Source organism: Colletotrichum fructicola (assembly GCF_000319635.2).
Source record: "Colletotrichum fructicola Nara gc5 chromosome Unknown KSG_Nara_v1_contig04, whole genome shotgun sequence".
NCBI lineage: Eukaryota > Fungi > Ascomycota > Sordariomycetes > Glomerellales > Glomerellaceae > Colletotrichum > Colletotrichum fructicola.
In genome coordinates this window covers 5,419,747-5,433,589 of record NW_027094054.1, presented here as the reverse complement: position 1 = coordinate 5,433,589, position 13,843 = coordinate 5,419,747, and the positions used below count along the sequence as shown (strand labels likewise).

The 13,843-nt window shown below is 52.5% G+C and overlaps 7 protein-coding genes across 7 annotated transcripts; 2 read left to right on the top strand and 5 right to left on the bottom strand.

Moving 5' to 3' along the window:
• Nucleotides 1–701: 701 nt before the first annotated feature.
• On the top strand, nucleotides 702–2,354 carry CGGC5_v008364 (Secreted lipase; the record flags this gene model as incomplete). Its single annotated transcript, XM_032026486.1, has 1 exon — nucleotides 702–2,354. One exon carries the CDS (start codon nucleotides 702–704, stop codon nucleotides 2,352–2,354), a length of 1,653 nt encoding a protein of 550 aa, XP_031891972.1.
• Nucleotides 2,355–2,568: 214 nt separating this feature from the next.
• CGGC5_v008363 (uncharacterized protein) lies at nucleotides 2,569–3,191 on the bottom strand (the record flags this gene model as incomplete). Its single annotated transcript, XM_032026475.1, has 2 exons — nucleotides 2,569–2,844; nucleotides 2,898–3,191. The coding sequence occupies 2 exons, from the start codon at nucleotides 3,189–3,191 to the stop codon at nucleotides 2,569–2,571; spliced, it is 570 nt and encodes a 189-aa protein (XP_031891974.1).
• A 255-nt stretch (nucleotides 3,192–3,446) lies between these two features.
• On the bottom strand, nucleotides 3,447–4,189 carry CGGC5_v008362 (uncharacterized protein; the record flags this gene model as incomplete). The annotated part of the gene is made up of 2 exons (XM_032026464.1): nucleotides 3,447–3,946; nucleotides 4,000–4,189. 2 exons carry the CDS (start codon nucleotides 4,187–4,189, stop codon nucleotides 3,447–3,449), a joined length of 690 nt encoding a protein of 229 aa, XP_031891973.1.
• Nucleotides 4,190–5,198: 1,009 nt separating this feature from the next.
• Nucleotides 5,199–6,978, bottom strand: CGGC5_v008361 (Cytochrome P450 monooxygenase ATR2; the record flags this gene model as incomplete). Its single annotated transcript, XM_032026453.1, has 5 exons — nucleotides 5,199–6,133; nucleotides 6,185–6,367; nucleotides 6,420–6,504; nucleotides 6,576–6,664; nucleotides 6,717–6,978. 5 exons carry the CDS (start codon nucleotides 6,976–6,978, stop codon nucleotides 5,199–5,201), a joined length of 1,554 nt encoding a protein of 517 aa, XP_031891969.1.
• An 815-nt stretch (nucleotides 6,979–7,793) lies between these two features.
• Nucleotides 7,794–9,419, top strand: prlG-1 (MFS transporter prlG; the record flags this gene model as incomplete). Its single annotated transcript, XM_032026442.1, has 3 exons — nucleotides 7,794–8,017; nucleotides 8,085–8,541; nucleotides 8,595–9,419. The coding sequence occupies 3 exons, from the start codon at nucleotides 7,794–7,796 to the stop codon at nucleotides 9,417–9,419; spliced, it is 1,506 nt and encodes a 501-aa protein (XP_031891968.1).
• A 282-nt stretch (nucleotides 9,420–9,701) lies between these two features.
• On the bottom strand, nucleotides 9,702–11,268 carry CGGC5_v008359 (uncharacterized protein; the record flags this gene model as incomplete). The annotated part of the gene is made up of 2 exons (XM_032026430.1): nucleotides 9,702–10,759; nucleotides 11,196–11,268. 2 exons carry the CDS (start codon nucleotides 11,266–11,268, stop codon nucleotides 9,702–9,704), a joined length of 1,131 nt encoding a protein of 376 aa, XP_031891971.1.
• A 644-nt stretch (nucleotides 11,269–11,912) lies between these two features.
• P450-1-7 (Cytochrome P450 monooygenase 1) lies at nucleotides 11,913–12,659 on the bottom strand (the record flags this gene model as incomplete). The annotated part of the gene is made up of 1 exon (XM_032026419.2): nucleotides 11,913–12,659. One exon carries the CDS (start codon nucleotides 12,657–12,659, stop codon nucleotides 11,913–11,915), a length of 747 nt encoding a protein of 248 aa, XP_031891970.2.
• Nucleotides 12,660–13,843: the final 1,184 nt, after the last annotated feature.

The window sequence follows — 13,843 nt, the reverse complement described above, 5'->3', positions numbered from 1 at the left end:
GAAGAGCCTTAGATGTGGCTCGTCGGTGCCGGCACTGAAGGCGGAGCGGAAAGTGGGTGCGGTCCGACAGCACTAAAGCAACCGATTCCGCCCCCTTTCTCTCGCTTCAACCCCACCTCCCACTCTCCGCTGGGCTGAGAGAGCAAGAGATCGACAACAAACACAAAGTTGCCAAAGACAACGGCTTCTGGAATAGCCTTCCGGGGGCCAAGACCCCTTTCTAAATTGTGGGACATCTTTCCGAGGCCCAAAAACTCGGTAGGGGGCGGCAAGTTCCCGCGCTAAAATCAACTCCGATTCATGAACCGGAGCCATATCGAGAGTTCATCCCACTCTAAAAAGCCTTGTGGGGGTGATGCGAGCCAATGATGAGAGACGGTTGTTTTCCAATTACAACATCGCGACCCAAGCCTCCTCCGCCGCGCTTGTTTTTCGAGATGGTCCTTAATGATGAACGCAGGGAAGCATGACGATTGTAAATGAGGCTCAGAGGTGCGCTACCTTACGCGGCTCGGAGTACGCGTCGTGCTCACCGGTGAACGCGGAGAACCATGGATGGTGTTGACAAGACTTTTCAACGAGATGAATGATCATTATATATATCAGGCTCTTCATGGCCTCGATATCGTGGGTTTTGTTTGGAAGCATCGCAACTCACGACAACATCCGATCGCTACCAACCTTCGCTCAGAATACCCAATATGAAATTCCAATACTCATCGCTGCTGATGGCAGCTTCGGCGGCCGTCGCCCAGACCACCACCCCGGCCCCGACCGCGACCGCCGGCTCCGGCACTATGCCCTCCGTCACTCTCGACTACTGCACGGTGGTCGCCACCGCCGGTAACGAGTCCGTCGGATACTACAAGTACCAGAACATCCGCTTCGCCGCCGTCCCGACCGGCGACCTCCGCTGGGCCAAGCCACAGGACCCTCCCGTCGAGACGGAGGTCAACACCGGTGACTTGGCTTCCGCCGATGTTGCTTGCAGCTCCGAGGAGGACTGCTTGTACATGGATGTCTGGGCCCCTGCCAATTCCGAAGGCAAGAACCTGCCCGTGATGGTCTGGACGTATGGTGGAGGCTTCACCGGTGGCAGCAAGTCCGAGAACACCCCCGAAGGTCTCTTCGATCTGTCCCAGGACTTCGTCTATGTTGCCTACAACTACCGTCTCGGCATGACTGGCTTGGCCAACGGTCCCACCTTCTTGCACGAGGGCGGTACCTCCAACACTGCCATCTGGGATGTCGAGCACGCCTTCAAGTGGACCAAGAAGTATATCTCCCAGTTCGGCGGTAACCCCGATGAGATCACTGCAGTTGGTTTCTCCGCCGGCGCCTCCCAGGTCCTCTTCCAGATGACCCGCTTCGCCGGCCACGCCGAGCAGCTCTACAGCCGCGCCTACGTCATGTCCCCCGGCTTCGTCCCCGGCGCCGGCCACCAGCACGCCGACGCCTTCTGGCTGAACGTCTCCTCCGAGGCCGGCTGCGCGGGCGGCAGCATCGAGTGCATGCGCAGCGTCGACTTCGACACGCTCAACACCGCCGCCACCACCGTCCAGGACGCCTACACCTACCAGTTCCAGCCCCGCGTCGACGGCGACATCATCGCCGACACGTACGAGGCCCAGCTCTACCAGGGCCGCTTCAACTTCTCCGGCCCCGTCGTCGCCACCCACGAGCTGCACGAGGCCAACTCCCAGTCCTACTCGGGCGTCAACACCACCGAGGACGTCGCGACCTACCTGCGCATCTTCTTCCCCGCCATCGCGGACTCCGTCGTCGACGAGATCCTCGTACTGTACCCCGAGGACGACTACACCGAGCCCGGCCTGCGCTTCGCCGACATGAAGCAGCACTTCGACCTGACGGCCCACAACCTCGCCCTCACCCACGCCATGAACAACCAGACCTGGAACGGCCTCGTCGCGCTTGACCAGGCTACCCACGGCACTGACCAGAGCTACTACTGGTACAGCACCTACACCCTGTCTGACTCCTCCTCCGACAGCACCACGACCACGACCACCGCCGCCTCCAACGCGACCGCCTCGTCTGCCGCTGCCTCTGCCACCGCCTCCTCCAGCGCGGGCGGCCCTCCCAGCGGTGGTGGCATGGGCGGCAGCACCTCTGTCAACGCCACCATCGCTGTCATGATGCAGAAGTACCTCATGTCCTTCGTGCTTACCGGCAACCCCAACACCATGTGGGCCGAGGACAAGCTGGAGTGGCCCCAGTACGGCAACGACACCACTGCCGGCACCCAGATCGTCTTCAACACCACCTTCTACCTCGACGAGGATGACCTTGCCAACGACAAGGCCCTCTTCTGGAACAAGGCCACCTGGTACTAAGCGCCAGTCGATGTTCTTATCTGCTTGTATTTTTCATGTTAAATATTGAGAACGCACATGTACATGTAACATACCCCTATAGACAGTTTTAGTACGCGAAGTACATCTTTTTGTTGCAATAATTCCGCTGGTATCATTCGTGAATGTGATGATGCAATGTGACGCTCGAATTTGGCGCCTTGGGTTGAAAAGAAATGTGGTATCATGGATTAGTCTAACCGATTCGCTGCTTCCTCCTCACCCACACCTCTTTTTCCGGGGTCTCTGAGCTTCCATCATCTACTTTGACCATGGTTACAGAGCCTGCGGCATCGCGGAGTTGCACCTCCCAGACTCCTAGCTTGTACCTCGCCCGGTCTGACATTCCCGTAGTCAGATCAAAGGACCAGCTGTGCTTCGGACAGGTTACTCCAGTGCTGAGCACGATTCCAAAATCCTCAATATCAAACGGAACACCTTGAGATAGAGGGTACGACGAATGAGGGCATTTCTATCCACTCATGTTAGCACGGTCGAGTCGTAGCATTACATCCGCCAACTCACATGATCAATCGCGTGAAACTTCCCCTTGAACCGGAACACCATCACCTGGTCCTTCAAGTCGCCCTCCATCTCGGCACTCTCAAACGCATCAGGCGAGATGTCCACTTCCGTACTCTGCTGCACTGAGCCGGTCGCTTTCGGCGCGTGGAACACCTTGCATCCCGGCTTCAGGTCGGTGTTGCAGAAGCGAAGATCTGATAGGTTGCCGTCGTCGGAGCCGAGATCGGGAAATGAGGAGGCGAGGCCGACCGAGAACCAACCTGCGTCTACCCGAGACCGCCTGAAGTTGTTCATCTCGGGAGCGCGCTGCGGTGTGTGGTCTCGGCGCGTCTCTTTTGCGCGACTTGTTCCTGACGAATGCGTGGACCGGACCGCTGTGAGCTCCTGAACGCCGCCGGATTGAGCGTAAAATTGCGATCGCGGAATGATGATGATCACGTGGTCAGTCACATGATATGACCGATGTACTCAGAGACCGAGTCGCTTTCTTTCACTTTGTCAAGAATGATATTACGTTTACTCCATCATGAAGACTTTCAGACTATTTGACTATTTGATCTTCTTCAGCCCTGTACAGACATGTTCCTGTTGTTGAATGTTGAACTCCTTCAGCGCTTCTTCGAACTTCGCTCTCTTGTCCCCACCGATCGCCGCCTTCACGCTCTCCTCGCTGTCCCATCCAGTCACAACCATGAACGCCTTCTTCTTCTCGCCCTTGTATACGACTTCTCCGATAGACCATCCATTCACGCCGGCTAAGAAACCAGCTGTGACACCACCCGAGCTTGCCTGAGCACGCATCATTGACTGCCACTTCTCCTCGAACGCCGCAGTGTTAGCATCAACGGGCAGATACGACCCAGTCAAAAGAACAACATTAGACGCAGCGACTTTCGCAAAGTCCCCACCACCCAAGTTGAAGTATCCTGTCCAGGGTAGTACAGGACCTGAAGGGCTGGACATCTCAATGACTTGGCCCCACAGCTTCCTCATCTCAAGACCATCTGGAGATTGCTTCGCAGCATCCGCAGCTTCGACGGAGGTCCAGACTGGTCCGAGTTAGCCAATAAGAATCTTCGCAAAATTGGGCATCGTATCCTACCTGCAGCCAAATGGACGCTCTTGACCGGGCAGCCATCCAGTCCGCCGGGGCCCTGGACGCCTTCCCATTGGCCTACCAGGTCGGAGCTGCCGATGACCTTGGAATGCAGTTCCTTGATAGACGTAGTCACGGGAGAATCCTCGTAGTCTTGTTTGACAGGGATCCACCCGAGCTCGACGATTTGAGTCATTGTAGTTGATGGTACTCTGTGATGTCTGAGTTGCAACGACAGGATCTTTGAATGCGTGTAGCGAAGCGATAAACAAAGTGGAAGCAGACCGGGCTTATTAATGAACAGAGAATGTCTGAAGATTTTCAAAATTAGAAGCTTTGATTTCAAGAACCTTCACAACGAGCTGTTGTCAAACGGCATGAGCAGGTAACATGTTTGTTCCCGACGGAAACGGGCAACCAATGTCTGATCATGCCTTGAACTCTTGGTCGGGGCTGCCAAGTCTCCGTTCTACGGCCGCAGGCTGGAAGAAACTCATGATCCTACGATGTGGGTGCCGACTACCGGACGCCATGGAGTCGAGCTACTTGGTCTGCGGCCATGTACGGCACCCCGCCCTACTAAACTGGGAGCTCCGGCGGACGTCGGCACCCATAGGACTGGCCGTCGATTGAGCTTGACAGGTTCCATGGGGTCCTGACTCAAGTATCTTGCAGTACGGCTTGGCATGTAAAGGCATCCCCCAGATGTGTTACGTGCATAATTAGAATTGGAGCGTGCGGTTACTGACAAGCATCAGGGGCGAAGAAGATCGCATTGCCAGTTCCGCGGGTCTCGAACCTTGAGGACGGGCTATGTTTTTGATCGAGATCGCTAAATGAAGAATCCATATCACGTTGCCGACTTTACTACCCGGAAGAAAAGTAAGTTTTTGCGGAGGTGCACCTGTGTCAATTACAGAACTTGCCACTCGTTACCCTGTCGTCCACGATGCAGCCACTTCAGTTACAATAGATATCTCCAAATCAATCACGTCAGAAAGTTGGATCTCAAAGAATGCACTACTTCTGCGTACAATTTCCATTGGGATTGAAGGGTAGGTTTATGTGATGAATCCCGGGCGTGAAAGCCCACGAAGTGTTACTGGACCAGTCTCAATCCAACCACGGTAGATATGGGAAGACTTTAAAAATACTTAAACATCCCATTCTGTAAGAACTAGAAATATCTCAATCACATGTTGCAACTATCTCCTGATTGCTCTAAACTCAATCGGCTTCCGCAAGTCAGGAGTCCATCCCATACCGCCCCTTTGAGGCTTCATCACCTCCTTAACTCCACCAGGCATCCGGATGTCGTAACGCAAAAGCATACGCGCCAAAATCAACTTGATTTCATTATTGGCAAAGTAGCGGCCAGGGCAAACATGAGCTCCATAGCCCCATGCCAGGTTCTCTTTAGTCGCATGGCTGAATGTGTACTGCTCCTTGTTCTTGTAGTGGTTGGGGTCCGGAGTCTCTCCTCTGCGAAGCTTGAGGAAGCGATAAGGATCAAACTCCTGTGGGTTGGGGAAGAGAACCGGGTCGAACAAGGGCGGCGCAAAGATTGCTTCCACCGTGATGCCCTGGGGGATGAGAGTGCCATCTTTAAGGGTGATATCCCTCTCAACGACACGGTGAAAATGGGAGGGTGTCGTGGGGTTAAGTCGCTGGGCTTCTTTCATGACGCTGTCGAGGAGCTTCAGCTCGTGCAGAGCAACGGGGCTTAGCTGTCCGTCAAACTGGTCGCAAACGCTCTGTGCTTCTTCGCGAAGCTCCTCGACTAGCTCTGGGCGAATCGCCAACTGGAACAAGGTTTGAGCAATCGTTGAAGACGTATTGTGGGTCGAGGCAACACCGAGTTGAACCATCGAGCCGGCTACATCGTCGTCGGTCTGCTTCCACTCGTCTTGCTTCGCCATCATCCAGGCCAGCATATCGTCGTACGAAGCACGGCCAGCCTGAACCTCTTCACGTCGCTGTTGAATGATTGGCACCACAAGCCTCTTTGAGGCTTTCAGATGGTTCCATGACTTGGCTAGTTGGGTTCGCTCGCGCTTGAAGAAGCGCGCGATTGGGCGCATCCAACCTGGATACATCTGAAGCATGTGTACAGCAGCCAAAACATTTTCTGTGAAGTGAACTGTACTTTTTGTAAGCATTGGTACACGAGGAGATCAGAGGGGAAACCTACTGCTATCATGGATGAACTGTTCGTTCCGGCATACGTCTGGCCCGACGTAGACAGAACCGGAGACGATGGCAACGATCCGGAGTGAAGTCCGATAGATCGGGTGAGAGGTCCATTCTTCGCATGGGCCAATGACCTCATCGACTGTCTTCTCAACCTCGGAGACCAGATGATGGTTGATGCGTTCTGCGGCAAGTTAGTCATTCTGGTCGGTTGGCCATTGAGGCATCGGACATACTGAGATTTCTGGTTAAGTCTGAGCGGATGCAGTGCACCAGAAAGGGGTTGCCGGATGGCAAACCCGTGTACTGTCTGAGTACCCTCTGTATAAAAGTGGCATATTAGTATCGCGTCTGATTGAGGTCTCACAGTGCACTTTGACTCGTGATCTTACCTGATCATATGCTTTATTTTTATTGAGGACAGCTTCCGACATATTCCAGAGCTCGTCCAGCGCCGCTCCTGGGAGAACAATCCGTTCACCTGTGGTGGGGTCAGCTACTCAACGTTGAACATGCAAACAGACATAGCCTACCTTCATAGTGTGTCACACGGAAACACTTGTTCTTGCACCTCTGATAACCTTCCCAGTAGAATCTCATGGGATCCCTCAAGAACTCGTTGCGGCGCTTATAGTAGCCCCCAAGCTCTTCTCCCATCAAAGGAATCTGCTTGAGTCTTTGTTTAACACGCAGCCGAGGGTAGATGTATGAAGCAGAAAAGATGACGGCGATGAACAGAAGCAGAGCACCGCGCTCGTGCAGAGTAGAAATGAACATCTCTTTGGCTGGAGACATGTTGATAAGTTGGAGGCTAAGGTCCCGCTTGGCAATTGGTATTTTGAAATTGATCACGAAAACCACCCATGGAGCGGTGCAAGTAGCGTCACTGTAACTATATGTGAACGATGTGGAGATGAACCTCTCTGCATCGCCTCAAAGGCCTGGTCAAGATTACGCGACGCCGGTTCTGGGCAAAATAACTGGTGCCGAGCGTCCAGTCTTGGCGGCAGCCCCGACATTCTAGGAACCGCCGTGCGGCCATCAATGGTGGGGACCGGAGCCGGGACTTGTCGATCAGGTACCCCGGTTCACATGCCAAGGATCGCGAGAACGAGGAGGGGCGGGTTGAGGCCGTCGGAGACGCGTGGGTTTGTCTGAAGTGTTACCCGCTCAGCAGGCAACCCATTCGCTCAGGGTTTCATGAATCAAGAAGCTCTTTCTGCCCGCACCGGCGACTTTTGAGGATGGGTAGAAAATCGGGACGAGGACGTGCACAAGATTTGCAGGCTGAACTACCTCGATAATGATATTCTGGATATGTGCATCGAGGCGTGATGGTCCCCGATGCTATTTACGGCAATTGATATTCTGCCTTGGCATGGCCACACCCATGGTTTGACGTGAGCAGGGTAAGCTGGGCATGAGGCTGATCACTTGTCGGTGATGGCGATGCTATCCTTGGACTTTTGTCTAAGATCTGCGCCTAGAATATAGTGATGCTGCCATCGATTTTGCCTGGCCCGTTGCATTCACAGCACTTGTGCTATACAAACAATTTCATATTCTACCGATTTTGAGAGTTATCGAGAAGAATGAGCAAAGTCATCGACATGGCGTCGCTTACGCAGCAAGATCGCGATGCCCAGCGCAGGTCGCCCTACGAGAACTTGCAGTCTCCCGTGGAGTCTGTCAACAGCCTTGCCTTCGAGAAAGCAATCAGCGACCCGTCGGTCGTCGATTGGGAAGGCCCAAAAGATGTTTTGAATCCCCAAAACTGGGGACCACGAACGAAGCTCGCCCACGTCCTCCTCGTCAGCTCGTTTACGCTTTACTCGTATGTCAATCTCTCATATCATGATTAATAGGGTAACGTGTCAGAAATCTAATCCCAATATGTCCAGAAACTTAGCAGCTGTCATGTTCGCGCCCGGAGCTCAGTATCTTGTCAAAGAGTTCGAAATCACCAGCTCTATGGTTGCATCATTGACTGTCTCCATCTACGTCTTGGGGTACTGCGTAGGCCCGTTTCTTATTGCCCCTTTATCAGAGATCTATGGAAGACTTGCCGTCTACCACATCTGCAACATAACATATGAAGCCTTCACAATTGGATGCGCCCTTAGCACAAACGCTTCCATGTTCCTTGCCTTCAGGTTTCTGGCTGGCTGTGCCGGTGCAGCGCCGATGGCTGTTGGAGGAGGCACCATTGCCGACATGTACAAGGCAGATGAGCGCGGCAAGGCAATGGCGCTATTCAGTCTTGGCCCTCTACTTGGTCCAGTTGTTGGCCCTGTCGTGGGAGGCGCACTCACCCAGTACAGCGGATGGCGATGGACATTTTGGGTGATCTTCATCTTAGTAGGTCTCAGATACTTCTCCGGTGTGTGCATACATCTGACAAAAGCTGGCAGGCTGGCGTCGTATCTCTGATAGGTGTCGTCATTATGCGCGAAACCTTCGAACCCATCTTACTCGAACGAAAGGCCGCATACCTACGCAAGGCCACCGGCAACGATCGCCTACTAGCCCGAACTGCGAAGACCATCACACAAGGACAGTTGCTGTGGAGAGCTATCGCGCGCCCGACCAAGATGCTTATGTTTTCGCCCATCATTTCTCTCATTTCTCTTTACTGCGCCTTTATGTTCGGCCTCACGTACCTTCTCTATACAACCTTCCCCGCTGTGTTCCAGGTGAAGTACGGCTGGGGCCCTTCTCAGGCTGGACTAGCATACCTGGGCCTGGCGATTGGGATGATATTTGGAGTCGGGCTGGTTGGCGCAGTGAGCGACAAGCAAGTCAAGGCGGCCAAAGCTACCGGAGTGCCAGCGCGGCCCGAAATTCGCCTCCTGCTGTCGGTCTGGATGGCTCCTGTCGTTTCAATCGGGTTCTTCTGGTACGGTTGGAGTGCTGCAGGTGATACTCACTGGATTGTCCCAGTTCTCGGCACATTTGTCATCGGCTTTGGATCCTTCATCATTCTTATGCCGTCTCAGATTTATCTCGTGGATGCATTTGGTGCCGAGGCGGCTGCATCGGCCTTGGCCGCGAATACGTTCATGAGAAGTCTGTTCGGAGCATTTCTCCCTCTTGCTGGGCCGCCTCTGTACAAAGAGTTGGAACTCGGGTGGGGAAACAGTCTGCTTGCTTTCATCGGGATTGCGTTTGTTCCTGTGCCATTCCTGTTTTACAAGTATGGCGAACGTCTCAGAGCTCGGTTCCCGGTGGACTATTAGCCGCGGATCAGATATAGGGGACACGCAATTTGTGACCGCAAACATTCCATTCACTTGGCGTCTTCAATTCTGTGTTTCGATTAACAATTGAGCATTATACTATTGCGTGTACACAATCATTGTCACTATCTATACTACTACCTAGTGGGATTGCTGCCGAGAAAGCGAGTCATCTGAAAGTCGTGAATACAGGGACCAAAGGATTTGAAGTAATGGGTAAGAATACCGTTCGCTGTTCAACCACCCAGCCATTGCCACTGAAGCCTCTGAGACATGTTGCATTCAGATTTCAATTTCCTTCATCTTTGCCACGAGATTGTGACCAGACAAACTGCCCTTCTTTTCTTTCATCTTTGCCAGCAGGTTGTGACCAGATAAACTGCCCTTCTCCGCGCCGAATCGTCTGTCCCATTGAATTTCGGCGTCTTCTTTCGCCGCCTTACCAGGTTTGATCCCTGCAACAGCACCGCAACTAAGAGCAGCCACAGCGCATCCTACAGCGACTGTGGCCAGCAAAGGAGGACAGACAACAGCCGCGGGCGCGGCGAGAAGTCCACTCAGCGCTCTGCAAGTAGCCATATGCCTAGCAGCCGCAGGCGCGCCTACTGCGGCTGCTCGCGATATCGAGTAGACCTTTCGTCGCCAGTTGCCATGAACGTTATGTTGTCGGTTTGCGGTTTTGGCGTCACCGTCGGTCGCACTAATCTTATTGATGTTCGCAACATTGTATAAGCAGTCCCGCTGAAGTGGTGAAATGTTTTTTATGTTGACGTGGACGTAGGGGTTACCACTTTGGTGAAGCTCTCCTCTAATGCGAAGAGGAAACAGGTCCGATGGTATTTCGAACTCATCCGGTACAACGAACAAATGGACAGCTGGGACCAAAATGTTGATCGTAGGGTCTGGTCCAACAACCAGCCGGAACTTTTCCAGGAAGACTGACATTGCCCCAATACTGTGAAATGTGCCACAGAACTTGGGAAGTGGACATTCTTTCAACAGGCGGTTGAAGGCCGGGTACCAGTCGGTGCCAGGATGATATACGAAGAAGTACTCGTCTTCACCAGCTTCGGAGTTTTCGTCATAGCAGGAGGCGATGAAGTCGTGAACGTGCTGAGGAAAGCTGTGACTTTTTTGGTTTTGGTGATTGTTGAGCGAATCAACTCTGTTGGAGATTTGCTCCACATTCTTCTGGATTTGGCCACCCAGCTTGACGAGCTCGCCATGTGCCTGGCCCCCGGAAAGTGTTTTGACGGCCTTGAATAACGAATCAGAGCACGCATTGAAAGACAATGCCTTGGCAATGACACCGGCGGTGTTCAACACAAGCTTTGCCGGGTCTTATAGATCAGTGAATTTAGCTTGGAGTTCTTTGCTTTGCTTCGCAAAGGCATTGATGGTGTCAGCCGAAGTGGAGACAAGGGAGACAACGTTGCCCATGTTGATGAGATTAGTTGATCTGAAAGCTTGAGCGAGAGCTAGGTGCAGTGAATGATCAAATACTGTGTAGGGTATGATGAATGATCAGATCGAATGTTGTAGCTGTGGTAGCGGATGTGGTTGGGTGCTTAGGCTTCGAGAGTGGAATATTTAGCAATGAATATATATTCAACTGTCATGGGCTTGTGAGAAGTCATCCAATGGTTGAGCCGAAGCCATCGTTGTGAGCGAATTTGTTTGGCGCTCTGCCCACGGTCTAGCCCGTCGAGTCATCGACTATGGTATCAAAACTCTTCGTCAGATAGCACGTCTCTCAAAGCGTCAATGGGAACTCACTTTTGCATGTGCTGTCTTGGAGATGGCCTTGTGTTGACGGATCAGTCAGCGAGAATTGATTGCGGAGAAGCATCTCTCAACTTCGCACTTCTACTCATATGTCATGTCTTGGCAGGTTTCTGCAGTCAAGGACAGGAAACGCTAGTTGGTAAATTAAACTAAGATACTTGTGGTTTAGAGGACTTGTCACCTCAGCCCAGAGGCTTCTAGCCTCCCAAAAAGACGACCGCTTAGAATTGAGACGGTAAGAATCGGCCGCTTGTGGTTAGGACATCTGCCAATTGGGAGTCAAGGCACAAGCAGCTTGAGTTGAACGACACAAAAACGCAATGGTACCGAAAATGACGTAGGTGTAAAATGTAAAGCTTTCGAGCTTACGTTAAGTTTACACTGCCAGCAGCGGCGATGCCAACTCTGGAAGTCCGCCTCAGCCCTCCGGCCGCATACTAGGCAACGGCCACCCAGATGATGTCTCGGCGACATTTTCTGTTCCAACGGTGCACGATAAAGACATCCCTAGAAGAAAAGCTTAAGTTTCCCCAACACCAGTCAATTATTACGCGAACGGAAGTCCCGGCGATGATCAAATGCAATTCTAGGCCTTGAAGCAGTATCTTGAACGCATGTACTTGATTTCTTGATGCCTGGCCTAGAAGCATGACGCGTATCTGTGGGAATTTCACTTGCACAGCCATATATCTGAGTTGAAACTAATTGCTAATGGCGTCTTCTCCGAATGGAGATCTTTGCCTTTGGGTCAGCTACAAGCGACCACATGAAAGTTCGCGTCTGCGGCACGGTGCCTTCACTGAGCTTCCAGTCGTAGTTCAAGACAAAATGGCACAGAGCTACCTTCACCTCATGCGCCCCGAAGAAACGGCCAGGGCATGCGTGCGTTCCAATGCCGAACCCCATGTGGTCGGGGGAGGTCGATGAGACTAGCTGAGACCGGTGCTCCATTCCGGGCACCTGGCGTAGATTGTAGAAACGCCAGCCATCCCATTTGAGCGGGTCTTTGTAGATCTTCTCGTCCCAGTGCAGATGGGACGATACAGCGATGGACGTTCCCTCGACAAGACGGAGTCCATCAGATAGCGTAACGTCCGTGTTCAGGATTCCCCGCAGGCCGCTAATGGCCGCTGGTTTCATTCTCTGGCACTCCTTCAGCACACTATCGAGGAGCTTCATCCTGTGTAGTGCTGACTTGGTCCATCCGCCTTCTTCGCTGAGCACTGTCTCAATCTCTTTACGCAGAGGATCAAGCATCTCAGGATGAGCTGCAAGATCGAGAATAACTTGAGTAAGAAGGTCTGTGGTGGTGTGCATAGCGGCCATGGAAAACAAAAGTTGAACGGCAGATGCATCATAGGGCATGCCTTTCGCAGCCTTTTCGGCCCACTCGACAGTGTCATCAAACACGACGTTCGGGTCTTCTGCCTTGGCTCGGCGTCTTCGCTCAACCATGGGCTCGAATAATCGACGAGCCAGGCGGACCTGAGTGCGCGCTTCGCGACAAGACGGGAGCACCCAGTGCACCAAAGGACGAAGTGCGCGTGGCCATAGTCGGAGCATCACCGCTGCACGATTGACCGTTCCAGCGTACGTAGTGGTGATTTTGAGCCAATCCTCATTTTGATACAATGGATCGCCGCCGAGAAAAGCCTTTGACGATATTCGTGAAATAAGATCCAGAAGCGAAGATCTTAGTTCGACATCGTGGTATTCTTAGAGTGCCGTTAGTCGTGATTTACAATCTGGAGAGACTCGAGATAAGTTACCTTCATTGTCTGTGAATATTCTTTGCATAGAGGTCGTGCATTCGGATGATAGTGAGTCGGTGATCTTGCCTAATTCAACTGTTATTACATGTCCACACAACGCGTCTCAATGTGTCCTACTCAAGTGATGTGTTAATTGGCTTTTAGTTACTTCTCGTAGTATCTTCGCGTCCCGAGCACCTTGCTGGGTAAAGTCAAAGCCTGGTATCCCCTCGTGGAAGTCCTATTCTCTGTGATCAGACCTAGCACAGCGCATTCGGATCTCAGGAATAGCATCCTTTACCTGCAGAAACAGCTTCACGAAGTCGACTCTATGGTCATTCTTCAGCTCAGCCGCATATTTTGGCGCGAGCATCACAATTTCACCACCGTCAGCTACCATCCGGAAGCCGGCGCTGTCAGGAAAGTCCGCGAACCCCTGAAGAACCATGTCTCTGGCACCCATGAGAAACCTGTATTTGGCTTTCATTCGAAAAATATCGAAAGGGCCAGGTTGATTTACCCATGGTAAAGTGGCAGATTTGGAAGATTTCTTGAAGTAGGAAAAGAGTGCAAATAGGATTGCAATGATTGTTGATGCCAGGACGTAGCCTCTCGAAAGCTCATAATTGTCTCTACCCATATGTGTTGAGCTGTTGCTTTGGGCATGGTGGTTGTCCAGATGGTTGATTGTGGCCTCCATGTTGAGTATGGCCGTCCGAATAGTTGCGAGAACACGCGCAGCTGCGAAAAAAACTATCTGACCAATTTGCTCGAACCCGAGGATCGCGCGATCGGTCATCACTTGTGCCATCATTATCATTGCAATCCGTCTTCGAGATGAGGTAGTTCTCGTTCTCGTTATGTGCGGTCCCCGATATAACGATGAGT